The 27972-nt window shown below is 42.2% G+C and overlaps 1 protein-coding gene across 2 annotated transcripts in view; it reads right to left on the bottom strand.

Annotated features, from left to right (window-relative positions):
- Positions 1–20858: 20858 nt before the first annotated feature.
- CD109 (CD109 molecule) overlaps positions 20859–27972 on the bottom strand; it is a 72879-nt gene continuing 65765 nt past the window's right edge. For both annotated transcript variants that reach the window (XM_035109603.3, XM_035109604.3), the window contains exons 31-33: positions 26424–26580; positions 25183–25285; positions 20859–23654 (exon numbers count right to left, since the gene is read on the bottom strand). In XM_035109603.3, coding sequence (XP_034965494.3) covers positions 23482–23654; positions 25183–25285; positions 26424–26580 — 433 coding nt within the window. In that variant the 3' untranslated portion in view covers positions 20859–23481. The remainder of the gene's footprint in view (positions 23655–25182; positions 25286–26423; positions 26581–27972) is intronic.

Here is a 27972-nt window from a genome sequence, read left to right as displayed (position 1 = left end):
CAGCCAAGTGGGGAAAATTCCTGCTGTGCCCTTGTCCCAATGACAGACAACACACGACGGCATAGCAAGGTCAAGCGCACAAGCCCTAAAAGTAGGAAGAGGTGGGCAGGTGTTCCGATGCACGCACTGAAAGAGGAAGCTCTGGGTCACGTGCATGGGTATATATAGGTCCCTTGATCCATTTAGCCTGCATCCCATTGGTGTGATTTAACCCTGCATCGAGGGACCTACCAATTGGGTGTTGTGGCTATTCAATCACACCCACCCACAGCACAGGGTTTGGTTGCCAGGTCTCACCTCTTTGAGGGAGGACATGATTTATTGCTGCTTAAAGCTGCCTGCATTCGCCAACTGACAAATCCAGTGTTGTGAGGGGGGTGGGAGAAGATGTCCTTCCCTTGCTATACCTCCCACCTTTTCTCTTGCATAAACATCTTGTGTGCCTGAAACTGATCATTCCAAACTGGAAAAGTCCTCTGGGCCTCCAGGCCACCCGCGGCCTTAGGCATTGGATTAGCACTTGAATTGTCAGCTAAGGAATGTCACTGAGGCCTACAGAGCGGGGAGACTTGCATTGAAAGACATTTTGTCTGCAATGCTTGGCTGCAGCACCTACAAGAGCAGAACTTCCTAATTATTCCTGCAGATACTTTTTCTGCAGCCAACAGCCTGATTAGAAACCGACGGAGAAGATGGGCGGTTGCGCAGGTTGGGTTAAGATGCTCTCTTGGCTCCATTTTATTTTCTGTTGCAGTGGAAGCTTGGCATTCTTTTTGTTTTGTCTTGTTTTAGGTCTGCTGTCCAAAGGCATTTTTGCTCCAAGAGCGAACTGCGTTATAGTGTTGTCTTAAAAGATTTACAGATCAGGAGTCTAAGATGGTTGTCGCAACAGATCATGTAAAACAGATTAGCTACTCGTCAAAACAGCTTTCAATTAGCCTTTTAACACACATGATTAAAGTGGTCTGAGGCAAAATAAAAACAGGAAGAACAGGTGCTTCCTGTTACTCCTCTAAAGATGTTGCAATCCTAAACATGCTTGCTAGACAATATATCCCACTGAACTCAACCAGAATGTCAATGAGCAGTAAGGATCAGTAGTAAGGAAGCATACTTAAAATAATGCAACTTTGTTTTTTGCGACGTCTTAATTTTTTGGAATTGGTTGGCGATAATCTATTAGCTGCTTCAAATGCATGCTTAGCTGCTACAGACAGTACCATTGTCACAACAGACAACAAAGATCTCTGGCGTAGAGCTAGTCTGGATTTATAGTTGCACCAGGCAAGTATCCTGGTGTCAGAATGTCAAACTTGGGTGCACACATAGATATCATGTACTTGGCATACATTGTAGATGGGCAGGATTTAAGAGCTAGTGGTTAGAATGTTAGACTAAGCTAAGGCTATGCGTCTCTAAATCCCTGCTCAACTATGAAGCTCACCAGGAGACCTTGGACCAGCAATATCACTCCCCTTAAATCTTTCCACACAGGAAACCTTTAGTTACTTGAAAGAAGAGTGGGATGAAAATGTCAGGAAACAAAACATATAAATGATGAGTAGGTATAAGATTTCTATAACAAGTTATATTAGTGCAAGCCTATGCATCCTTATTTAGAAATAAGGCTCCGACTGTACCTCTTGGCTATAACTGCTAATATTCCATTTCAAAGGTAATATACTGGAGGTTAGCAGCAGTGGGTGGCTAGATTTTTCTCCAGTTGTGACCTTCACAAGGTAGGGGGCATCTTGGAGGCAGAGCATTGGATTAAAACAATCCCTTGATCCAGCATAGGCTGTTTTGTGACTAAAAAATACTGTGCTGTACTTTAAAAGGACTTGGAAGCAGCAACCAGTGCAGAATGTAGCAGCTTGACAGCTGACCCATATGACAGGAAGAACTCATATTACACCAGTTCTGAGAGAATTGAACTTTTTGATTCTGCGCTCAGTTCAAGGTCTTGTCTTGGACATATACAGGTGAAACTCGGAAAATTAGAATATCGTCGAAAAGTGCATTTATTTCAGTAATGCAACTTAAAAGGTGAAACCAATATATGAGATAGATGCATGACATGCAAAGCAAGATATGTCGAGCCTTTATTTGTTGAATTGTAATTATTTGTTGTTAGGCGGGTCAATTATAAATGGAATGTAATTAATGAAATGTAATAGCAATGTTTATTTTTGTTTATTTTTGTATTATTGTAACTATTTGTTTTATTACTGTGGAATTTCCAAAAGAAAGCATCTGTAAAAATTAAAAGAAAAATAAAAAATAATAAGTTGCATTACTGAAATAAATGCACTTTTCGACGATATTCTAATTTTCCGAGTTTCACCTGTAAAGCCATTAGTGGCTTGAGTCCCGTATACCTGAAAAATTGCACCACCACCCCACATGTTTGTAAACCAGCCTGGGAATTCGATTTGATTTTGTTGGTTATTCTGCTACCCTCAGAGGTCTCTGATACAGCAGCATGTGATGAGAGTGCCTTCTCAGTGGTGGCTCTGAGACTATGGAATTCCCTGCCACTTTTCAGGGGCAGGGGGGAAACGAATCCCGACTGCAATAAAGCAGTAATTGTCCGCCTTCTGTTTCTAGATTCTTACCAAGTCAGGGCAGCACAACCACTCAGAGAGGTCACAGAGCCATTCTCTAACTTAACGCTCTGTGATCCAGAGCTGGGGGAACGTCAACTATTGAATTTTCTCCTGGGATGCCGTTGTTAGGTATCCAGCCCATGACACGCAACAAGTACACAACAATGCTCCTTTGGGCAAGGCTGTAGCTTAGTAGTAGAAGCTTCTACCTTGCATGCAGAAAATCCCAGGTTCAATCCCAGCAGCTCCAAACAGGGCTGGAGATGTGCGTGAAACCTTGGAGAGACACCACCAATCAGTGATACTATACTGTCCTAGATGAACCAATGGCCCGACTTGATATAAAGCAGCTGCCTATATTCCTCACATAAATGAAAGCATAAAAAAAAATATCTATCATATCCCAATGAGGGAGTGTAAACAAAAATGTTGGTGCTTGTGAACTGAAGCCCAGGAACTAACATTCCTGGAAGAAGCAAGGCCTCAGCTTCTAAACTCAAGTCTAGGAACATCATTCACAACCATTCAGGCCCTCCAACTGCCCCAAAGACACCGGGATCATCACAAAAGCCCCTAAGCTATCGCTTCTCATGTTTTCACGCAGAGTCCTGAATTCCCAAGGGAGCCTTCACTTCAGTACAGCATTTCAACATGTTAGTGGAAGTTCAGATCCATGCGTGCCCCTAACACATGTCTTAGATCTATGCCTCCAGCTCTCTTTCCGCCACTCAATAGGACGTCACTTCCTGTTTTTATGAAAACAAGGTCCAAGTCACTTGAATGCCCCTAAGAAAGTGGTTGGTCTCTCATAAAGAAAGAGGTGAGAACCTGTCTGCAAGGCCGCTGCCATGGCTGAACCTTTCCCTATTTTCATCTGAGGAATGTTGGAGGCTATGCCCATTATTATTGGCCAGAAACAGTAAATTAATATGGTGAGGTCCATTTGCAAATATTGCAGCTGGATCAATGTGCAACTCAAGGTACTGGATGAGTGTCAACCAAAGGAAAGGGGGAAATAAGCAGAAATTGTGCCCTGAAAATCCAAAACAAAGAAGAAATGCTTTTTTTATTATTTTCCACAGAATTAAACGCAGCTGCATAGCCAAAACAGCACAAACAGGATCATATTTGTGGATGAATTCTGAGACCCAAAAACATCTTTAAAAAAACTATTTGTTCTTTATTTTGCTCAGGGCAAATCATCACAGTGTGGTTTTTCTGTTTTATACAACTGTTGGGCATCTTTCTGTATATTATGAAATCTTGTACCGCAATATAAATTATTTTTATGATGTATTTTTTATATAATGCTATTAGTGTTCAGGGCACTTTAGAGAGCATAAGAGGACAGGTTCCTATGGAGAGGGCTTTGGAAAAACCTGCTCCTGGAGAAATTCTTCCAAATTTTCATAACGGACGTTTTTGAACTGCTCTTCGACTTACACAGTCTCCCGTGTATTTAGAACCTGCCTGGTCAATGAAGTTCTGCAAATGAAAACTTTCTCCATCACTGCACCTACATTAAGTCAGAGCCAAAAAGTTCTCCTAACATACTGGAAGGAGCCGTGGCAGAAAGAAATACATGGCAACACTATCCACAAGCGACACCTTGAGCCTAAGTATGTTTGAAGAAAGGAGACCAGGTGCAAAAGAGATTCAGGTAGTCATTATTGTGTGGTACAATTTGCCATACGGGACGCAGGTGGCGCTGTGGGTTAAACCACAGAGCCTAGGGCTTGCCGATCAGAAGGTCGGCGGTTCGAATCCTCGCGACGGGGTGAGCTCCCATTGCTCGGTCCCAGCTCCTGCAGTTTGAAAGCACGTCAAAGTGCAAGCAGATAAATAGGTACCGCTACAGCGGGAAGGTAAACGGTGTTTCCGTGTGCTGCTCTGGTTCGCCAGAAGCGGTTTTGTCATGCTGGCCACAGGACCTGGAAGCTGTACGCCGGCTCCCTCAGCCAATAACGCGAGATGAGCGCCGCAACCCCAGGGTCGGTCACGACTGGACCTAATGGTCAGGGGTCCCTTTACCTTTACCTTACAATTTGTCATGCATAGATCAGGAAATGGTACCTAAAAGAACCCCATTTTCTACAGAATCATAGAATCATACAGTTGGAAGAGACCACAAGGGCCATCCAGTACAACCCCCTGCCAAGCAGGAAACACCATCAAAGCATTCTTGACATATGCCTGTCAAGCCTGAGCACTCTGCCATGCATTATTTGTGTGGCGTGTGCTCACATGTAGAAGGGTGTGCACTGCTGGCCCTTCTCCTGACATCATGCAACCAAGCTAACCACACCACCATATTTCCATAGGAGCCAACTCCTAGGGGCCATGGGGTCTTTGTCCCCCTCTCAGTAAAATATCTGAGCCGGCCAGGGGCCCAAAACGTTGATGGGCATGGCCACTCAAATGGTGTGAGTGCACAGCATCATGTGATTGATTACGCAGGGTGGGGCTTACATGGGCCCCCTGATCTTTTATTCCAGCATGACCCCCCTGCTGATGTCCTCATGTTGAGTGCAAACATCTGAAGAGGAACTTGTGCAAGGGAGCTCACGGAGCAGTTGCTAATCTGTAGCTGCTCCAAAGGAACAGGAGGACACTCATGCAGTTGTGATCCAGAGCCCTGCTGGTGTATATTTGGGGAGTCTAGCTCCTCCACATGATGTTGGAGGTGAGGCCAGTGGTGTGGTCTTGCTAGCGGTTCTCACATGGGCACACTTCACACAAGCAGCACATGCAGAGGGTTCTGTTCTCCGTTACATCTTGTCATCCTAGAAGTGAGTTTGCTGAAAATTATTGATTGCAACCTGAGCCCATTCCAGAGAACTTAAATATAAAAAACAGTGAGTTGGGTGGGCTGTAGCCATTCTCAAGAAAGGACTTATGGTCTCAATTTGTGGCTTATATTTCTTAATAATCATGTTTATGTAAAACATATTTAAAAAATACAAAGCACTATTTCAACTGGGAAAAGAGTTCACTTGGTGTATTTTTAGCCTCACATTGCAAAAGGGCTCTTGCGTTGACTGAGAAATCCCAATCCACAAAGAACAATGACAAATAAAGCAATTCATCTGCAGGCTTGCTGTGAATTCCCATTGTTTGCAAATATTCTTGTTTTGGAAAAGAGAAAGTGCATTTTTAGAGACCCCCTGAGCCCAAGATACTCTAATGCATCAAGTTGTTTACATTACTCATGTTTCAAAAGGAAGCCTTGATATGTTCCCTGCATGTAGGTCAATTCAGGCAGTGGTCCTTCAAAGCTTTACTATGCAGCACTTGTAACGATTCTGCATAATGTTGCACGCACATAGAATCACAGAACTGTACAGTTGAAAGGGACCACAAGGGTCATCAAGCCAACCCCCTGCAATGCAGGAATCTTTTGCCCATTGTGGAACTTGAACCCACGACCCCGAGATTAAGACTGAGCTATAGGGACGCGGGTGATGCTGTGGTCTAAACCACTGAGCCTCTTGGGCTTGCCAATCAGAAGGTTGGTGGTTCGGAACTCCGCGACAGGGTGAGCTCCCGTTGCTCGGTCCCAGCTCCTCCCAACCCAGCAGTTCGAAAGCATGCCAAAAGTGCAAGTAGATAAATAGGTACCGCTGAGACGGGAAGGTAAAAGGCATTTCCGTGCGCTGCTCTGGTTTCGCCAGAAGCAGCTTAGTCATGCTGGCCACATGACCTGGAAAAACTGTCTGTGGACAAACGCCGGCTCCTTCGGCCTGTAAAGTGAGATGAACACCGCAACCCCAGAATCGTCTGCGACTGGACTTAACTGTCAGGGGTCCTTTACCTTTACCTTTTTATGCTCTCTATATTATCACAGCTGGTACAATATGACTGTACCAGCTTTTTGTACTGACCAGTGCAGTGTAGTGGTTGGTGTCAGACTAGTTCAAATCCCTGCGAACAGACCACGATACCAATTATATCATTCCAAGAATCTACAAGATTATTGCTCAACCATAACTGTGCTCTCTAAGTCTGATGTGGAGTGCTGATTCACCATTCAGCATAACAACCATGAATGTGCAGTTCCTCGTATTCAAGCTATGAGTATGCCTGCAAAAAAAAATTCAAGAAGTGCATTCACCCACGTGCTACAAAAGAAAGATTGACTGATAAAGAGCTCTTCTGGAAAGTAGGGGGACCAAAAATACCTTTGCCTTCAAACTGAAAACATGATTGGTTGAAAGAGTCCAGGAAATTCATTTACAAAAGCATTCCCAAGTATGCAAGTGTGGAACATCTGAATCAAATTCCATTATGGTTTCCAAGTGTCTGCCTCATAAGCGAGAAATATCAAGGTTTCAATAACCCCCTCTATCGTGGAAATGACTATTTCCCCTAATTTAACAACATTTAGCAATATTTTTGGGATGAAATCATTCTCATTAAAAACATTCTATGGTGACCCAACAAAGCAATGTCACATGTTCACAATGAATCATTCCAGTTCTATGTATGGAATAAACTCTGGAATACTTAATAAAATTATCCATCGTATGACTGTCAAAGCAGGTGATGCAGGAAATCAGTGACCAGATCTGCAATCAGTAAAGCCCTAGTAGAGGGGTCTTGAGTTCAGTAGATCTCAAGTTGCTAGGCTTAGGCTCAGTGGTGTCACTTCTACAATCCAGCACTTCTACAAGTCATGCTGTTGTGTTTTCCCTGTTGCCCTGCTTCAAAAATACCCTGTTTCTCATATTTTAAGACATACCCATAAAATAAGCCATAGCAGGATTTTTAAGCATTCAAGGAATATAAGCCATACCCCGAAAATAAGACATAGTGATAGGCGCAGCAGCAATGCCGGCCGCGGCAGGAGGAGGAAAAAAAGTAAGACATCCCTTGAAAATAAGCCATAGTGTGTTTTTTTGAGGAAAAAATAAATATAAGACGTGTCTTATAATATGAGAAACACGGTACCAACAATAAAACAAGCAGGTCCACAGTCTACTGGTCAAAAAGTGCAAAATTAAAACAGTTACAAACAAGCTCATTAGTACGAAATAATCAACACCAATGTTAAACCACTGAAAAAACAATGAATTACATTAATAAATGGGAAAATGCAGTTAAAAAGTTGGTTTTTAATAAGGCAAATGATACTTGGTAGCACAATAGTAGCTGTGACCACCAATTTTCAGAACCTTTTGCTCTACATATGTTCTCGCAGAATCAAAGAGAGTGACTTTATCCCTGCCATATCTTCACGCAACCCTCCGCTGAACATGGCCATTCAATGTTCACAAGCCTGTTTTCTCCAAAAATGTGTAGCAATAAAATATTATGAATTCATCTAATGATCTGAACCCCTAGAACAGGCACATCCAACAGGTAGATCGTGATCTACCAGTAGATCACTGGACGCCTGTGGAAAATCACTGGCAGATCACTGGCTCCCCCCAAAGAAGCTCAACAACTTTGGCTCCCATAAAAAAGCTCAATTTTTTTGCCCTGCACCCCCCAAAATGGCACTTTCCTTCTTCCTAAAAAAAAGCTCAACAACTTTGATCGGAATGCCTAAAAATGGGCCTTCCTCCGCCCACAAAAAGCTCAACAACTTTGACCTGGACCCCCCCAAAAGGGGGTAGATCACTGCAAGTTTTTAACTCTTTAAGTAGATCACAGTCTCTTGGGAGTTGGCCACCCCTGCCCTAGAACATACTTTTAAATTTTATGTGCACATTCTCTACTGAGAGCTTGGGAAGAAGTGTAGATAACAACCTCTGATGCTTTCTCTCACATGGAAAAATGTATTTAGTGGCTAAAAATTACATCAGAACTGGGCCTTTTTGGAGGTATAACACAGCTGGCCGGAGAGCATTACTGTTGCTACACAGGTGCTAAGGAGCAGCAGCGGCAAAACCCTGAGAACTGAGATTGGCTTTATCACCATCCATCTGCAAGCTGCAAAGCATACTATCGGTCCCCGGTGGGCTTCTATAATTCCTGTATTCCCAGGTTTGACAGTGGAAAAATAGACGCTCTAATTAAGTCCAGCTTTGCTTCAAATGCTGCAGTGTAATTAAGCCAGGAATCCTCTCTCTTCTTTGCCCTGAATAGCTGTCTTCTGGCTCCTGTCCATTTCTGAATGGCAGGCCAGGGCCAAATCTAAAAGTGAGCCCATTCTATTTCTGAACAGCACACACAGCATTTGTTGAAAAATGAAAAGCAAGCCAGCAATTGCGTTAGGTTGTTTTTAGTTTAGTTTAATTTGTGTCTCTTCCACTTGCTGCTCTCCCAGCAGAAGGTGGGGTAGCCATCAGACAAGGAGTGGAGTGGAAAGAAATGGCTTTGTATTTTTTTCATTTAAAAAAAATTGTAATATTTAAAAGCACTGCAGATGCAGAGGCAGCTCGTTACCAGCTGATTTGATTAAAGCTCATTTCTTTTCGTAATAAAAACCGAATAGGACAATGAAACAACCTCTGTGCCACATTCCTTTGCAAACTTATTTCCATAATCACAGTTCAGTTACATTGACAAGCAATAAAACGGAGGAAAACTATAATTTTGAAATATTTAAGCTGCAAGACAACAGCAAACACTTGCCATCCCACAAACAGCTTAAAAACAGCTTCTAATAAAAAACAGATTAATAACTGATTAAAACAAAATGTTTAAAGCAGATTCTAGCATCCTTAAAGAGTCTCAACTTGCAATGTTCTTTTATAGGCAGAGCAGATGGAGCCTGGGTTCACACATGCCTATGCTCGGTGTCCCCAATGGCTGCCCCATCACATTAAGACTTGTGTTTTCTGAAGCTCCTTTCTGGGTTTCTGTGGAGTCAGATTCCACATTTGGCCACAAACCAACAAGAACTGAGTAACTGTGATAATGAGGCATCATGAGTGAATCAGAAGCTGTTGTCCCTTTCAGCTTCTTTTCCCTTGATGCTCCCTCTGTGGCGTACTGTGAGTTTTCTGAACCTATACATTTCTTCCTCTTTCACAGCTAACCTTCTTTGGCACAGGCAATTTATGTAAGTTAAGGAAATGGCAAGGATAGGGCTAACCTCCTCTCCTTCAGTTGTTGTTGTTGTTTAGTCGTTTAGTCGTGTCCGACTCTTCGTGACCCCATGGACCAGAGCACGCCAGGCACTCCTGTCTTGCACTGCCTCCCGCAGTTTGGTCAAACTCATGTTCGTAGCTTCGAGAACACTGTCCAACCATCTTGTCCTCTGTCGTCCCCTTCTCCTAGTGCCCTCAATCTTTCCCAACATCAGGGTCTTTTCCAAGGATTCTTCTCTTCTCATGAGGTGGCCAAAGTATTGGACCTCTCCTTCAGTACTGTGGCCCAAATCCAGGCAACCCAATCATGCTCTCCCCCATGTCACCTCTAATTTGGCCCCAACTCTAGCACGGCATTGAAATAGGTCCTGCCTCAAAATAAGCCATGGTTGTAGGTGAAAATTGAGCCTCTATGGATATGTGTGTAGCAAGCTCATGGGAAAGCTACTGCAAGACATGGATGAGATATTTGCTTTTGCTACGTTGTCCACAAAACATTCCAGCATTCCAGCTTCATTTACTCAGCTGTAAGCCATAACAGAGAAACAGAGCCCATGAGCTGACTTGCCTCATTTCTCGTCAGTGCTAATGTTTCCATATGTCCCAGCTTATGTAAGAATTTAACCCCAATATCCATGCTAGATAGAACCAGGAATACAGCTTTTACAGCTCAAAGCTAGAGCTGCTTCATCTGCTGGGCTGGGCCCAAGCGAGTGTTGATAAAGACTTTGGAACTCAGAAGAATGCCAGGTTCTTAAAAAGGTCAACTGACATTAGACAATTTAGGTTATGTCATAGGATACTAAAATTGTGATAGGCTTTCAAGGGTCATCACAACCCCCTGAGTAATGAAAGATGTAATAAAGCTCAAGATTAAATAACTGCTCAATGGCAGATGTTTATCCAACCTATTCTTTAAAACCCCAGAGGTGTTGCACTCCACATCAATGTGTTTTTATGATTTGCTCCATCTCTTAGGACTAGTTCTCCCAGATAGCTGGTGCAACAGCCTCTCTTCTACAAGCAGTTCATGCATAAGGAAGACTAATCTCTTCTGCATGCAGGAGTCAACTTTACATTGTTAATTGCGCACATACTTTATGGAATGGTATGCACGTCAAAATATAGGCATTCACAAGCAGGATTTTTTTTATCTGCCACTTGCAACTGTCCTATGCTAGTGTTGTTTCACCCCAATATGGTTCCCCTTCATCACCTACACAGCCCAACAAGACAATGACAAAAACCCACCATCAGCATACAAATCAATATGGTTAAACTAACCAAGAGCACCCACCCACCCCACTCACACAAGAAACCAAAGACCACCACAGCCATCCACAAATGAATAATCACACCCTATGCCAACCCCCGACCTCTCTCACCAACAAAGGAACACAAACGAACAACAGAGAACCCGCATAAACAACGCTGCCACTGAACCCCTACATATACCAAGGAAAACAGAAACATAGACACCCCACCGCACCCACTCCCCCATCCCACCCCCTCTTCCCCCCCTCTTCTTCCTAATGTCTCAACAAGCAAGATTGATGTGTAACAACGGAATAACTATGAGACACTGCATTACCTCTGTAAACCAAGAAAATCCTCAATAAAAAATTTAATAAAATAATAATAATAATAATAATAATAATAATGGGTCATGGTATAATTTTAACATCAGTACCTTTAGAGCAGAAGCTGAGCAGTGGAAGGTCCAGGGACACTGCAATTTTTTCCTCCTGGTTTCTCAGTGTGGCCATTTCTGTGGTCAGATTTGTATCCATTCATTATTTCCCATAGAATTCACCTGCTTGTCCTATGAAGGAAGCAGAAGGGAATCACTTGCAGGTGGTATAGTTCCCATTTGTAGATGAGCAGGTGAATGAGTCTCTGAAGTTAAAGGTGTTTTTCTTTTCAGGACCAGCTTTTTAAAAATAGGAGGGCCTATCCAGACATCTGGAAGTTTCATGCGTTTTATTTCTTTTTAGCTGCTGTTGATTTTGATTATTTTGGGGATGTTTTTAAATACCTACTTTTATGTGTGTGTGTTTTTAATTGAGAACTTTAATGTTTTGTTGTATGTTTTTGCAATCCACTTGGGAAGTTTTCTTACGATCAAGAGATAAATACATTTTGTTAAATATGAATAAACAAATCCTGCAACAGCTTTGCCTGGGTAGATGTAGCTACAGACATCTGGATTTGTTGCAGAGCCTGGTCCCCGTGTTGTGTTATGTTGTGTTGTGTTGTGTTGTGTCGTGTCTCTGTTGTATGGCCAGTCATTGCTGCTAGTGCACTGCTGTTTTACATTAGGAGTGGTCTGTAAGCAGGGACAGAACTACCACTCAAGGCCAGAAAGGAAATATAATGGTTCAGGGTCAGCTATGGACCGTTGATAATACATTGGAATTGTATTCACTGAAAGCTATAGGTGACACAAGGGATATATTCTGTCACATCCATAAGAGACTTTTCCTACATACCAGTCAGACCTTGATTGTTGCCTTTTTACTTCACTGAGTGATATTGACATTTAAGGAATGCCTGATGAAAATCTTGCATGTGAGCCCCTGTCCAAGAAACAGTTGTATCTTAGGGTTTGGCTACAGGCAATGGCTCTTGTTATACTTTCTAGAATGCTAGAGGCATCTCAATATGTATATAGTGCTGATTCTATATACATTGTGCATAAGGTGCTGCTTATCAGTCCAATGTGCAGATGCACATTGATGTCCAAAAAGTGAATTATTGCATGGACTGGTCCAGGATGAAGTTGGTGGTGAAGTGGTAGTTGTTGACGTCCTTCTGGAATTTCTCAAATATTTCCTAATCCTATGTTACTAAGATATCATCTATAAATCTCAGGTAGAGGAAAGGGTTTGAGCAGCAGCGGAGGAAGCATTAGTCTAGATGACTTGGAACTACAACTCCCATGATCCCTGAACATTGGCCCTGTTACCTAGGGATCATGGGAGTTGTAGTTCCAAAACATCTGGAGAGCCAAGGTTGCCTATGTCTGGTCTAGCCTAACCTAACAAGAAGGTGCACAGAACTGAAACGTCTAGCAGCATAAATATGTGGAGTCTAGTGAATCACAGACTGATCATGAGTCAGTAAAGCTTCCCCCTACCCTATCCTCTTTTTAATGCAACACATTTGTGACTGCTGGGTTTTATTCATGGTTCTTAGACACAGTCCTCATAACTCAATAAGAGCATTCTGCCTTCCAAGCCTGTCCTCACAGCTGTTTCCATGTCCTTCCTGTTTGGTTACACATGTGTCAAAACACCCATTTCGCATTGGGGAATAATATGATTCAAACCGATACAAGTAAACTAGAGCAATGCTCCCATACTTCAACAAGAAACACACATTTATTTTCTGTTGACTGAATATAAATTGACCAAAGAGTGACAACAATGTTGTTTTGCAAGGACATGAGTTTTCTATAATAATGTTCCAAGTACCTGGAAGTTTGCTCTGGACAGGGCAGGAGAGATGCCACTGGAAAGCTAAGAGGGAATGAAGGCAATTGGCTTTGTTTGGAGAATTTGCAACTTTTCACTTGCAAAAAAAAGGGCCCCAAATGCCTCTTCTCTGTAGGAACTACTTAGGGCAGAGACTGGGAACCTGTGGCCCTCTAAATGTTATTGGAGTCCAGTTCCCATCAGTTCCAGTCAGCGCAGCCAATGATCAGAGATGATGGGAGGTGATGTTTGAGTACATCTGGGGCAGCGCCGTCTTAAGCGCTCCCGGCGCCGTGGTGTGCCGGATCCTCCGGCGCCCACCGGATCCCTTCAGCGCCCTCCCGCCCCATTCCGGCGCCCTCCCACCCCGTTTCCCAGCGCGGTGGGCGGGTGGGCGCCGCGCGCAGCGCGGGTGCAACGGGCGCTGCTGCGCGGCAGGCGGGCGGGCAGGCGCAGCTGCGCGGCGGACCGGTCGGCCAGCGGGTGGGTGCAGCTCGCGGCGCCCTCCTGGCGGGCCGGCGCCATGGTGCCCTGCGCCACCCAGCCTGCACGCAGGGCCGGGCCTGATCTGGGGTGGGGGTCATGCATTCCCCATCCCTCATACAGAAGACCAGGGGTCCCCAGACTACGGCCCCGGGGCCGGATGCGGCCCAATTGGCCTCCCAATCCGGCCCGCGGTGACCCCCGCCGCCCGCTGCCGCCGCCTGCTCTTACGGCGCGCGGCGCGGCGGCGAAAATCAAAATCAAAAAAATTCGCCGAAAATCCTTTGTGCGCATGCGTATGGGCCTCTCCCGACCCAGAAGAGGTCATTTCCGATGCACTTCCGGGTCGGGGGAGGCCCATACACATGCGCACAAGCGATTTTCGGCGATTTTTTCCCGACCGTGTGCGTGTGCGCATGCGCACGGGCGCGCACTCCCCCGCCCTCCGGCCCGCCACGCAGTCGGCGCGGCGGGCACCGGCCCGAAGCCCGGTAAGTCTGGGGACCCCTGCAGAAGACTATCACTGCTTTAAAGGTAAAGGGACCCCTGACCATTAGGTTCAGTCGTGACCGACTCTGGGGTTGTGGCGCTCATCTCGCTTTATTGGCCAAGGGAGCCGGGTACAGCTTCCAGGTCATGTGGTCAGCATGACAAAGCCGCTTCTGGCGAACCAGAGCAGCGCACAGAAACGCCGTTTACCTTCCCGCTGTACCACTACGTATTTATCTACTTGCACTTTGACGTGCTTTCAAACTGCTAGGTTGGCAGGAGCTGGGACCGAGCAGCGGGAGCTCACCCCATCGCGGGGATTTGAACTGCCAACCTTCTGATCAGCAAGCCCTAGGCTCTGTGGTTTAACCCACAGCGCCACCCGCGTCCCCTTATCACTGCTTTAGGGCAGCCAATTTAAACACTTTTAGGCCCCATTCATTTCAAAAGGTGAAAGCTGAGCATATGCTTACCTCTCCCATTGAACTCAACATGTTTTAAAAAATAGATTTAGCCGAATCTTCTTGGTTGAAAAATCCAACAAGGGCAAATCTCAGTCCCATGTTTGAGACAGAGGAAGACATTGAGGCATGTCTGCATCCCCTGCTTGTTCTCGCACACAACTGAAACCCCCTTGCCTAATCACAATTTGAAATAGCGTAGCCAAAAACTGGCATCACTGATGCACTGGTGACTTGGTCAAGCAACAAGATGTTTTAATGATGTGAGAGACATACCTGTGTTGAAGAACTCCATTATAAATGAAAGTAATGTGGTATTGCATATTCCAAAACTGTAGCTAAGAACACATTGTACCATCAAACCTATGAATTTAATTGACATCCTACAAAGCTGGCCACTTTTGCTGTATGTGAAAACTGCAGAACATTAATTCCACATGTGTACATAATACTATTTTCTTCCCACTTGGATCAGAATTTTTAAAAGCATTCTTCTAAGAGATAAATGCCCATTTTCTTGCATGGTGACTGATGGTCCTCTCACATCTGGCAAGCCACAAGGGCCTCCTTTGAACACTAAAGTATGAAAGCAGCTGTGTACGAGCCAGATTTTGGGGGTTGTTCCCCTTGCATCTTATTTCTAAGCTACCTGCTCTACACTCCTCCACACCACTTAATGGCCTGTCTTGGATACCACTCCCATGTCCCAATATGACTGCCATTGTATCAGTTTCTATGTGCATATCATCTTCACAAATGTCCTGCAATGGTGTGTTTGAAGAAGACAAACCATGAGCTGACATCTGGCGTAACACTAAACCAGGCATCCCCAAACTGTGGCCCTCCAGATGTTTTGGCCTACAACTCCCATGATCCCTAGCTAGCAGGACCCAATGGTCAAGGAAGATGGGAATTGTAGTCCAAAACATCTGGAGGGCTGAGGTTTGGGGATGCCTGCACTAAACCATACCATACTCCTACTAATTTTATTATTTCAACCCTGCCCATCTGATAGGCTTGCCCCATAGCTTGTATGGCAGTAGCACAGCCTCTGTCTACAGGAGTAAGGTAGGAATGCAGCACCTGTGATTTCAGCTCCTTCACATTTAACCATAATTTATTTTAACTATGGTTTAAAGAGATACGCAACCCAGACCTATCATAACAGGCTAAAATAGTATTATGAGTTGTGGAGGTTAAGCTGAAAGCCTAGTGGCCCTTCTACTTCTTGGAATAGCCCGGCTAGCTTCCTGGTGAGATAATGGGTCATTAAGGGAACAAAGGAAGGCGCTCTGTGCAAGATACCAAATGGCTGGGGACCGGTCTCTCAACTTGAGTAGTTAGGACAAAGGCAGAGTTGAGGGCAAAGAGTTAGCACCCTGTTTATATTTTGTTCTGTGTCCTGAATTGCATGAATTGCTCCTTCAATCAGTGTAGTGCCACTTAAACACATGCAACTCCTTATTTATAGCAATGTTTTATTTTATAAGTACATATTTTACTCACCAGTGATTTCTTTAGTTTCCCCACAATTTGGAACTTTGTGCATCATTTGCACAGCTTACAATGTTTACTGGAAGCTTTCCTTTTTGCCCAGGTCTTCCTTGACAAAGATTTGGCTGTATTTTGTCCACACACTGTGTTTACTCAGTTATGTATTTGTGCTCTTACTTTGTAATTGAGTTGCTATATGTTATTGTTTTCTATAACCTGCTTAGATACTTTGAAGTGATATACAAAGAGAGAATATTTTTTTATTTCCGAAAGATCTATTTCATTTTAAGTTCCATCCTCATGGAACAGTTGCTTGTACTTCTAATCAGCTGTAAATCACCACATCATACCATTGGTGACAGAAGCATAGCTAGGCTGTTTGTTTACTTTATTATTTATACTTGTTAAACGAAATAAATAACTGCCCAGATACACGCCTGGAACTTTGGAATAAAGGTCTGAAACTTTATATGCACTTTCTCCTGCCATGAAGTTATGTAGCATCTCTACAATGGCTGTCTTAGAAACATCTGGGATAAATTTATTTAGTGCATTTAATTAGAATTATTTCTAACTTCTGGATCATCTTACACAAGCTTTAGTAACTCAGTTTGACAGGGCTTATCCCACTATGTTGCATGAACTTAAGAGGAAATGAGAAACAATCTTAAAACTATTAGATTCTGGATTTCTACAATTGCAGAATATTTATTCCTCGTACAGCTGCATAACACTTCTTAGGCCCAAAGAAGGAACAAACTTCACACCTGCACTTAATTGAAAAATTGGGGATTATTTACTTAAGCATTTATGCATAGCTCATTCTACTACTAAAAGTATGTGCTGGGCTCAAGCAGCCGACCACTTGAATCGTCCCTTTCTGGTATCTTCTGGACCATACTTAGGACCAACATGCAAGTGGATGGAAGAAAGCCTTAGTGGCTTGCTCATTCTCTGCAAAGCATTATAAGCAGAAGGCAATTTGAAGTGGAGGGTAGGGTTGCCAGACTCAATAGAGGACAGGACTTCTGTGCCTTTAATTGCCCTGCTCTCTTTTGAGTCTGGAAACCTTAAAGAGAAACCAGCAGACCCTTTGCTTGGATATTAAACAAAGGGGCTGCTGGTTTTTCTTTAAGGTTTCCAGACTAAAAAGAGAGCAGGGCAATTAAAGGCACAGAAGTCATGTCCTCTATTGAGTCTGGCAACCCTAAGTGGGGGAAAGTGGTGGGTCAAGGGGATGTTTAACCTTTCTCTGTTTGCTGCTTTCCCCCCTAACACTAACCCTCTTCCCCAGCTGATCTTCCCCTACCTTCTGACCCCTTTCAACTCTTGGCTTCCAGAATGTAATACTGATATAGCATTTATTTGCTCATGGAGAGACAACCACAGGAAGAGCTAATTTCATGGTATATAAACCATTTACCTCCATGAATTCTGTTGTATGTTCTATCACACTCTATTACACATTTGGTGCCAGGAAAAACATATCTGGTACTAGGAAAAATATTTGTGGTCAATAATTCTGCAGCCCACACAGATAGAAGATTACCCTTCTTGAAATCCACACATGCCGAGCCCTTAACCAATATATCCCACATCTGGCTGGGCTGGGGCTGGTGATCAGCTTGCTTGTAAGCTAGGTCTCCACATTATTTGATGTTAATACAGGATCACAGAATCCCCCGAGGGCTTATTGAGTTGCAATAGAGGCGATAGAAGAGAACTTTGCCAAGCTATGTCTGTGCAAGCAGAATTAAGGGGATGATGTGCCCTCCAGCTGTGTTGGACCATAACTCCCATCAGCCCCAGCTGACATGTGCTGGAGAACCTCAGGTTGGATAAGCTTTTCCATACTAATCTTGTGGGGGTTTCAGCAATACCATTGACATGACATGCGGCATACAAGCAACAGGTGAAGATTGCAGCTAGCAAACTAAGGTGTTTTTGTTTTTAAGAGACATATTGCACTAGTTTGTGACTTTAACCAAGGTTCTGTGACTGCCAGTCCAAAGATAGCATTGCACAGGTTTCTCCTGCTCTATGCCTTCCCCAAGAGTGACTGTTGGGAACTTCTAAGATCGACCACCCCAAAAAACATCTGTTGATACAGTGCTGTGGATTCCCATTTGTGGAAAACGTCACATTTTCAGTAAGTTGTGCAGTGCCCTGGGCTTCTGCAGGAGGAAAGATAATATATTACTATATCATTAACGGTGGCAGTAGTATTTCAGGATGGTGTGACCTTTTCATCACAGTACAAATACATTAATAAAAAAATAGATACAACCCTTAAAACAACTTAGAATCTCAAATTGAACTTTCTAAGTAAAGAAGAGTACAGTACTGAAAACGTATGTGCCAGGCAAGTGTCTTTAGAGAGGGAATTCCAAAACCCAGACTGCCACTTTTCTTTTATTATCGAGTAGTCTAGCTAAGATAAAGAGAACCTGAAAGGGCCTCGGCAGCGTTTCTTGAAGACAGACTGATTTGCGTTCTGGTGAACTATGTTCTTCTACTGTTCCAATTAATTTCAGTGGGGATTTCACTAAACTTTCCAGGGTACTGTTCCCAAACACTCATTTAATCAAATGAGGAGACTGGGTTAGCGTGATTTGTTCCTTGTTCTCACATTGAAACATTTGAGTTAGGCAAGGTGTACAAAATAAAATGGTTCATGACTTGGTTTAAGTACTTCTTTGATAGAGGAGTTAAAACTGAATCGTAAATCAGGGCAGCTCTTTTTTTATAAAACAATAAAGGTATTAGCTCATAACTGGCCTTCCGTGAAGCACACCACTTTTTCACGAGTTCTTGGCTATAATTTCTTTGAAATATACTCAACAGACTTCATTCAGGATCCCTTGCTAAATGTCATCCCGCCCATTATTCCATTAGCCCCATTATTTACTTTACTGCTGACTGAAACAGGAGTTTTAAAAAAAATATCACAGGAGCACGCGTGTCTTGGCAATGAACTAAACACACATCCAACCAACCGGTCTTACATGGCATTTCTAACTGCCTCTTAAAGCACACATCTTAGATGTGCATCTGTCAAATCCAGAGTTTCCAAAAAGAGAATAAACAAAATAACTGGCACTCCAAAATGCCTGCCTCCAACACCATTATTGCATTGCATTTTGCTTTTAGTAGAGTGGAGCTGTTGTGAGTAAATCCCAGCCTATTCACACATTTGCCCGTAAAAGACTTGTTTGCATTTTCAAAATGTTCAGTGTGCACAATAGCTGACATGAATCAATGTTCTGGTGTTTTTTCAGAGAAGCACTTCCTCTCATAGAAGACAGAAACTTGTTGCATCCATTCAACTTTGGCTAATATTCCAAAAAAGCCGAGTCCTACTGATATAGTGCAGTATAACCATTGCTCTCAATAGAAATACTCACTCTTCTTCAATATAAAGTGTGTGTGTGTGTGTGTGTGTGTGTGTGTGTGTGTGTGTGTGTACACGCACAGTTTTTTTTTTTAATTTAAAAAACCGTGAGCATACAACTTAGCAAAAATTTAATGGGCTATTTTAATTTGATGTACACTGTCCACAATTTTCACTTGAAACAAATCAATGATAACCAAAATATTTTGTGTTTACAGCAATGGTGTGCATTTCTCCCCCATCAATAATATGCATCCATATTATTTTAAACGTATCATTTTATACATCCACACGATACAGCTTTTCTGCAGTAGCCCAGACAGATCCTCATTATATTCTGTGCTTAGATGCAAATTGGGCCTGTAGTCTCTTGTTCAGTTCAAAGAGTTCACTTGCATATATCTCACATTACCTACTCTGTTTTGAGCAACTATTATGAGTAGCAGGTGAAGCAGCAGATAGGATTTCATACCCTAATCCACCTAGGATCGGGATATCTAAAGGATTGTCTTCTTCCATGTGAACCTGCTCACTCATTAAGATCTACTGGAGAGACTCTGCTTTCTTTCCATCTGAAGAGTGCTTACCTGGGATGCAGAAGTGAGTTGTCTCTGTAGCCACACTGAGGGCTGTGGAACTCTGTTCTGAAGGAGACCTGCACAATGGCCTTGCGCCACCTCACAAAAATGTTTGCTATTTTGCAAGAACTGGCCTGCCAAACTGTTGCCATTTTAAACTTCTTGGTTTCCATCTACGGTCTTCTGATCTCTTGCCAGTATTTTATCTTGCAATTTTATTCTGAGTATTTCTTATTTTAATCTGTGTTATAAACTGTCTTGAAAATTGCATTGGAAAGGTGATGCTGGACTGTTGCTCAAGAGCATAACTTTTTTCTTAAGTGGTTTGCTTGAAACAATAGTTGGTTTTCCATGAATGTTTGCATCAGTCTTTTAAGACAAAGTGGGCTTATAACTTTAAGAGTGACCTAAAGCTCTGGGCAGTTTGCTAAAGCTTCTGCGACCAAGGAGAGCAATTCTCAGTTCTTCAGGTATTTAAAATCTAGCTTCCATGTACACTGTGCTATTCCGTGCATTTTACTACAGACAAAGATTTTCCTGTGATCAACAAATACAGTAGCTTTGTATCTGAAAACTTTATATAATTTTTCTTTTCAACACAGTGATAGTACTGCCTGGCTATTTGGCAGAACCAAATTCTGAATCCAAAATCCGCACACACAATTCTGAATGCTAGGTTCACAGTAGCAAAATATGAAACACAGAAGCTTGTTCCCATGCACACATTGTCTTTGCCAGATTGACAAATTGTCCCCAAATCTGTGACCTTGCTTCAATACAAACATTGCCTTTGCTGGATTATTGAAACCTCATCCACTACTGTCCATTAGTAAATCGAGAACCATCAAATCCAAAACTGAAAAATGTTGCCATTTAATGAAGTAATTGCAATGACTTCTAGATTCAGTGGAAAGGACAGGTAGGGTATATAAGATGGCCCAGCCAGAAATTTAACACCATATGGATGTTCTGCATTTTCACTTGTAAAGTCAGTAAAATGTTTTAGAAATCCCAGTAAAGAAAACTGCAGCGATACCACAAACTAAGAATCTTAAAATGTATACATCATTGCATAGTAGAAAAATATATAATCAAGACATTGCGAAGTTTGGACAAAGCATACATGCGAAGGGAATAAGAATTAGTTACCTAAATGAAGAAGAAATGGCAGCATTAACAATCATCAATCAGCCAAAGTTAAGCATATGTTTAAAGCTCTCCCTTTCAAATAAGCTAAGACTTAAACACTTCATAAAACATTTGCTTACCTGTCTCGCTCAAATCAAAAGGTTTTTAAGGCTGCAATGCTATGCAGTTATCTGGAAACATGCCCCAACGAACTCAATGACTCTTGCTTCCATGTAAATATGCATAAGATTATTTGACACAAAATATATTTTGAATGCAAGTTATTTTGTTGGCAAATGCTATCTAACAATTTTTGATAGTTGGTGTACAATATATTTGACATTTTACAAATGACATGCAATGCTATTGAGTATTATATAGTTTACAACTTATCAGATTTCATAGTGGATGGCTGCCAAAGTCAAAACAACCAGTATATGCCAACAAGACTAGAGCACTTAAGTGTTGAGGTAAGATTTAACATTCAAAATGTAAATTCAAATTTCAAACTCAATTTCACTCTGGAAACTGGGCAAAAATTTGAATTTTTGCAAAATTATGAATATTGGTGATATTCATCTAGGACTGTGTACTAGTTGTAGTTTGTCCTATACCTTTTTGCAAATTGCAATGATTGCAATTTAGAGAAGAGCCAGATTATGAAGAACACTGCTACTTTTAACCTCTCATCTGGCTTTTCTTGTCCACCCTGACCTTGAGTGAAAAGAGGTCCGCTCTAGGCTCCATCTTAGCTTGTACAATGTTTCCTTCCTTTCTGAGGATATTCTCTTGCTTTGCAAGACGTTTTTCTCTGACCAGCCACAGCAGGGGGGCTGTGTTACTGTTGCTTTAAAAACTATGGTAGCATGACTACCACTGAGGTATTCAAATTCCTATGGGCCAGAAGAGCCTGCCATGCAATTCAGTTCCTAATGCCTCTTCCCCATGGCACTGTGTGGGTAAGCTGATGCTTCATGCTGTCTTAAGTTGGGGGGCAGCCAATTCAGCTCCTGTTTTACTGCCCAGCAAGAAATAAGGCAAGTAATTCATTTTCTACTGTAAACTCAACATCACATTTCAGACTGAGGTGCATGAGAAAAACAGACGCCTTCAACTTTAAGATGCCTGCTTTTCACACACTTGCATTTAATAATTATAATAGCAATAACCAGATATTTTTCTGGTACAAGTTGTCTTGACTAAAATTTAGCATTTTTTATTTTGTGACTGCGTGAGTGTACACGACGGCCAGCTGTTTGGAAACCACCTCAGTTTGCTTTGTTTGTGCCATTATTCAGTATTGTGTAGAAGAGGAGATTTTGGCAAGCCTAGCTTGTTGTGCCCCATATCTGCTGGCAATTCTCCCTTCTACGCAACTGTTTAAAAGGTGCTAAAGAGAATAGGGCTCTTGCATCTGTAGCAAGGACTTGATCCTGTGCCATTAAAGTTAGCAATACTTGCAAATTAAATGTTAGGATAAAATGTGTCATAATCTAAACTAGTTTTTGTCAATCCAGTGCTTTCCAGATGTTTTGGACAACAACTCCAGCTAGTCCTAGCCAGCATGCCTGTGCCATCTGGATCTGATGGGAATTGTAATCCACAACATCTGGAGGGCACCAGGTTGGCAAAAGCTGAACTAAAAGGAATCCAAGGCTTTAGATAATTATATATTTTCTAAAACTTTATTTTTAAAAAACACATCTTATTTTTAATGTACAAATAAAGAACTATATACTCCTAATTTTTCTGCTCCAAATAAATCTGATCTCACTTAAATATTTATTGAGAAAATGAACATTAATTAATGTTTACATTTTTTTAAATTCTTAATGTTACTGAACCACAGCCAGAAATTTAGCACTTCTATTTGATCCTTCTGTCTCTGGATACAGAAGTCTGGACTGCAATACGATACAGACTTACCTAGACGTAACCCCCATTGAACTCAATGGGAATTATTTCTAAGTTTACATTGATATGAATGTGCAGTTAATCCCTGAACTTTAATGGGTGCAGGAGAACATTTGGCTCTGACCTGGAATTATCATTTCAGACAGACTCTCTGGGGAGAAGTCTGGCTCTTCCTGATAACCATTTGGAGATGCAAGTTCCTGCAAGAGTTCTAGACCTATCAGTGTTTTTAAAAAATAAAAAATAAAATAAACTGATAGCTGTTACAGGGCCCAGTCTCAGTTCTCCAGATTAGAACTCATCCCCTTTTCCTGTCAGGTCTCTGCTTCCAATGAGTGGAAGTGAGGAACTTCCCCATCCTGATTTCCCTTGTGTAGGATGGCGAGATCAATAATACTATTAGAAGTGCAACATGGGTAAGGTGCCCACATTAGAGCAGCCAACAATACAACAGGCTTACATGTACTATTAACAGTTCACAAGAGAGGGAAATTAATGAAGAGCCATCCGCGGAACAAAGATCACATTCATCCTTTTCACAGAAGGTGCATGGCGACAAACTCTGCATCACTTCGGAGTTGTAGCTTCTCACTGCTCTTCTCCCTATTGTGAGAGATTGGAAGAGCACCATTCACTACAAATCACACTTAAGGCATTTTAGTGAGATACATTTGCATAACGCTGAAGAGAATGTCCAAAAAGCTACACAGCTTCCATGGAAATCAGACCACTGAAATCCACAATGTGAAGTGAATCCTCAAATGGCAGGTCTGAAATCCATTTGACTTTGTCTTAAGTAATAAGAATAAGAGTAAGAATAATTTGTTATTTATACCCCTCCCATCTGGCTGGGCTTCCCCAGCCACTCTGGGCGGCTTCCAACAAAAGATTAAAAATACATTAAAATATCAGTCATTAAAAACTTCCCTAAACAGAAAAGCCAAGAGGCCCCAAAGGATGTGTGTTCTGCAATGAAGTTCAAAATATTTTGCTATGGCACTAATTGAGGCTACATAACTAAGCAGAAGCAAAACACTGGGATGTATCCTAAGATAAGTTAATTTAAAGAGGTTCACAGAAGGAAGGTTTCCTATCCCATCCCAACCATGTGTGTCCCTCCAAATGTCTAAATCAGGCATCCCCAAACTGCGGTCCTCCAGATGTTTTGGCCTACAACTCCCATGATCCCTAGCTAACAGGACCAGTGGTCAGGGAAGATGGGAATTGTAGTCCAAAACATCTGGAGGGCCAAAGTTTGGGAATGCGTGGTCTAAATGTTTCTCTGTGTAGGACTTTCCTGAACAACAGGGGTCCTGGGGGATTTGCCCAAAATTAGGCCTTGATCCAAATGTAAGTTAACTTAAGGAGGTTCATGGAAATGAAGTTTATCATCCTTATCTCAGCAACTCCCCATACCCCACTGTTTTGGAGGTCCCTTCCAATAAGATTTTCAGCAGGTGCTGAGGGAGGAGGGGACAGGGAACGTTCTTCCCTTAAATTCCTAAAAGTTAATTTAGCTAAGGATCCAAGAGCAATTGTCCCTGCCCACCTCACCTCACAGTGTTTATCCTGTAAGAAATTCACTGAACTACATTCTGGAAGAATTTGTTTGTTCATTTTTTTCCCCTGTGGTATTTGATATAGGGTATTTTCCATTTAGGACCCAGGTGGCGCTGTGGTTCAACCACTGAGCCTAGGGCTTGCCGATCAGAAGGTTGGCGGTTCGAATCCCTGTGACGGGGTGAGCTCCCGTTGCTTGGTCCCAGCTTCTGCCAACCTAGCAGTTCGAAAGCACGTCAAAATGCAAGTAGATAAATAGGAACCGCTACAGCGGGAAGGTAAACGGTGTTTCCATGTGCTGCTCTGGTTTGCCAGAAGCGGCTTTGTCATGCTGGCCACATGACCTGGAAGCTATACGCCGGCTCCCTCGGCCAATAATGCGAGATGAGCGCGCAACCCCAGAGTCGGTCACGACTGGACCTAATGGTCAGGGGTCCCTTTACCTTTACCTTTATTTTCCATTTAATATGGTTCTTTCCTAGCTTAAAGGAGTCAGTTCTTCACTTAACTAACTACAACTGCTTATTTCAGCACTGAATATGAGATAATGTCAAAAACAATTGGCACTTACTAGGTTCATAATAATCCACCACAGTCACAGAGGCATCCTGGGTATTTGCCACTTTGAAGTCTCTCACAGCTGGAATGTCTACACAAACCTGTGTTTCGTTTAACTAAAAAGTAAAAAAGAAAGAAAACTTTCAAAGAATTTTCATATACTCCTATGGTAAAGGCATGTAGGTAACTAGATGAATTAACGTCCTAACTTCTTGTTAATAAAATATAGCAACATTAACTGGTTCTGCTGGATCAGAATGAAGACTCCAGCATCCTGTTCTCTCTGTGGCTAGAGATGTGGTTTGCATAGAAGCACTTCCTGCTTGCCTGTCCTAAACCTTCCAACATTCAGCTTCATTGGAAGAACCCAGGTTCTAGTGTTATGAGAAGTAGGGGAGGGATTTCTCTCTATTCACTTTATCCAAAATACACATAACTGTATATACAACTATCACGCCCCATCTTACATATCTGAACTCAAAAGCCTTTCCTCGTAAAATATATAGTTTTATTTTCAGCCCCTTTCCCAACGATCCCTCTAGCATGAAATTCACTTTTTTTTTTCAAAGCAGCCATCCACTAGGTCAACGTTTTTATCAAACTATCCAGCATGACGCCTAGATCTCTTTCCTGACCAGTCACCTCCAGATAAAACCACATAAACATAAATGTGAAACTAGGGGTTCTTTTGCCCCAATATACAATGCATTCCTCTTTGTACACAGAACACTTGCACTAACCAACACATACAGCTGAACACATCCTGGCAGTGTGGATCTTTCATCCACCAGTGGGAGTGGGCAGATTAGACTGCTGGAGCAGACTCATATATGAACTTATATACAAACATTAGTGCTGGTCCAGGGGAAAAAATGTTCCATAATTGGGGGCAGCGACACACAACCCCATTACTTGCTGCTCCTTCCACACCTTGTGTAAAGACTGCACACTAGAAACACCGTATGAATCCCTATTTCGTGTGCTTAATACTGGTGTTTCACTGAACACTAAAAGGTCATATACAACAAACATGTCTTTAAAACAAAATAGTATTCCTAGTATACAGCTTTAACCAAAACCCTACTGTGGGGAAAGTAGTGCATGCCCTATGAGAATATTGCCCTGTTTTATCAGTTCCAGAAAGATTAAAAAAAATTGTTTAAACTTCGTAAAAATGTGATATCTGAATTTAAAGGGCATGGGGTAGTTAAAAAAAAGAAATTAATTAAACCCTCATCCAGTATTTTGACTTACGGAGTCCAAATATAAATGGACTTTGCCTTCCGCCTTCTCCACTTTCTTAACTGGATCATCTAATGACATGAAACTGGGTGACAGAGAGAAGCCACTCAGTAATCCAACCTCTATGAGGGCCATGCCACTCCTTGAAGATGAGCCAACACCCAAATACCTAACAAACAAAAAAGGGAACAGAATAGTTTACATAGAAATAAACTTACTTAAGCATTCTATTGTAAATACTCCATGTAAAAGTATGGGTCACGTCATATACTTAACTGAATAGGCAGCTCCATTTGCATGGATGGTGTTATGAACCCGTGGAGGAATGTGACTTTTCATGCACCCCAACAATGTCTACAAGTATAATCTACAATGGGTCAGAACCTCCATGTGATTTGAATGTCTTTCCACCCTTTTAAGGGGAAGGATTATGTTGATGACATGTACACATTATTCTGAATGGGGTTATACTCTGGAGAAGCAACGTGGGGATATTTCTGGAACCATTGCTGTGGCTTGGGGCACAAGTGGCCTTGGGGCACCGGGATAGCCTAACCTCTGTTGATGAAACCTCTGGATCAAATTATTACAATGTGTTATATATGAGGATGCCTTTAAACTGCAGCTAATGCAAAATTCAGCAGCAAGGTTGCTGATCTGAGCCTATGAAACCAATTCTGGCACAATTGCATTAGCTATCAATTAGTTTTCAGGCTTGAGTCAAAGTGCTTGTTTTGACTTCAGGACACCAATACTTCAAGCACCACCTCTCCCCAACCTACTCAGACGCTGCTTGTCAGAAGAGGTCCTTCTGTGTGCTTCCTCCAAGGAAGATGCAGAAGGTGGCAACGAGCCTTCTCAGTGGTGGCTCCCTACTTATGGAATGCTTTCCCCAGGAAAGTCTGTCTGGTAGCATCATTGTTGGCTTTTAGGCACCAAGCTAAAACACTCCTGTTTATCCATGCCTGTGACTTAATTGGGAGGGCAGTGAGTTCTACTTTTAGCCTGCCTTCTTCTTTTAAGGAGGTGGGTAGGATTTGTTCTTTATAAATGTTCTTAAATGGATATGTATAGGTATTGTGTTTTATTGTTATTTTATATGGGGTTTTAATTCCTTTTATGCTATAAGTGGCTTTGGGACATTATTTTGTGTTTGAATAGCGACCATTACATAGAATGAATGGATGAATACACACTCACAAAATAAACGTAGCAACAGTGTAGCAAATATTTGCACTTCTCCACCATCTAAATAGAGGAATTCACACAAGTGTGTGAACTAGCCCCCAATTATCTGGTAAGTGAACCAACAAAATTATGACCAAGAATTGGGCATTAAACCCCCAATATAATCTAACTGGAAAGTTTTAAAAATGCTTCACTCTTGGTTGTTCTAATTATCCTAACTCTTAATTAAAATCCAGGGGTGCATATTGGAAAACACAGCATGGCAATAATTTACAAAGAAAATTGCTAAACACTTGTATGTAAAATTCATATTTCTCAATTTGGAAAATATTATTAAGGACATGCATTCGTAATTAATTAATTTGATCCAGAC

This window comes from Zootoca vivipara, chromosome 3 (genome assembly GCF_965207765.1).
Source record: "Zootoca vivipara chromosome 3, rZooViv2.hap1.1, whole genome shotgun sequence".
NCBI lineage: Eukaryota > Metazoa > Chordata > Lepidosauria > Squamata > Lacertidae > Zootoca > Zootoca vivipara.
Note: the sequence above shows the minus strand (reverse complement) of the source record. Positions and strands in the feature narration are given on the sequence as shown.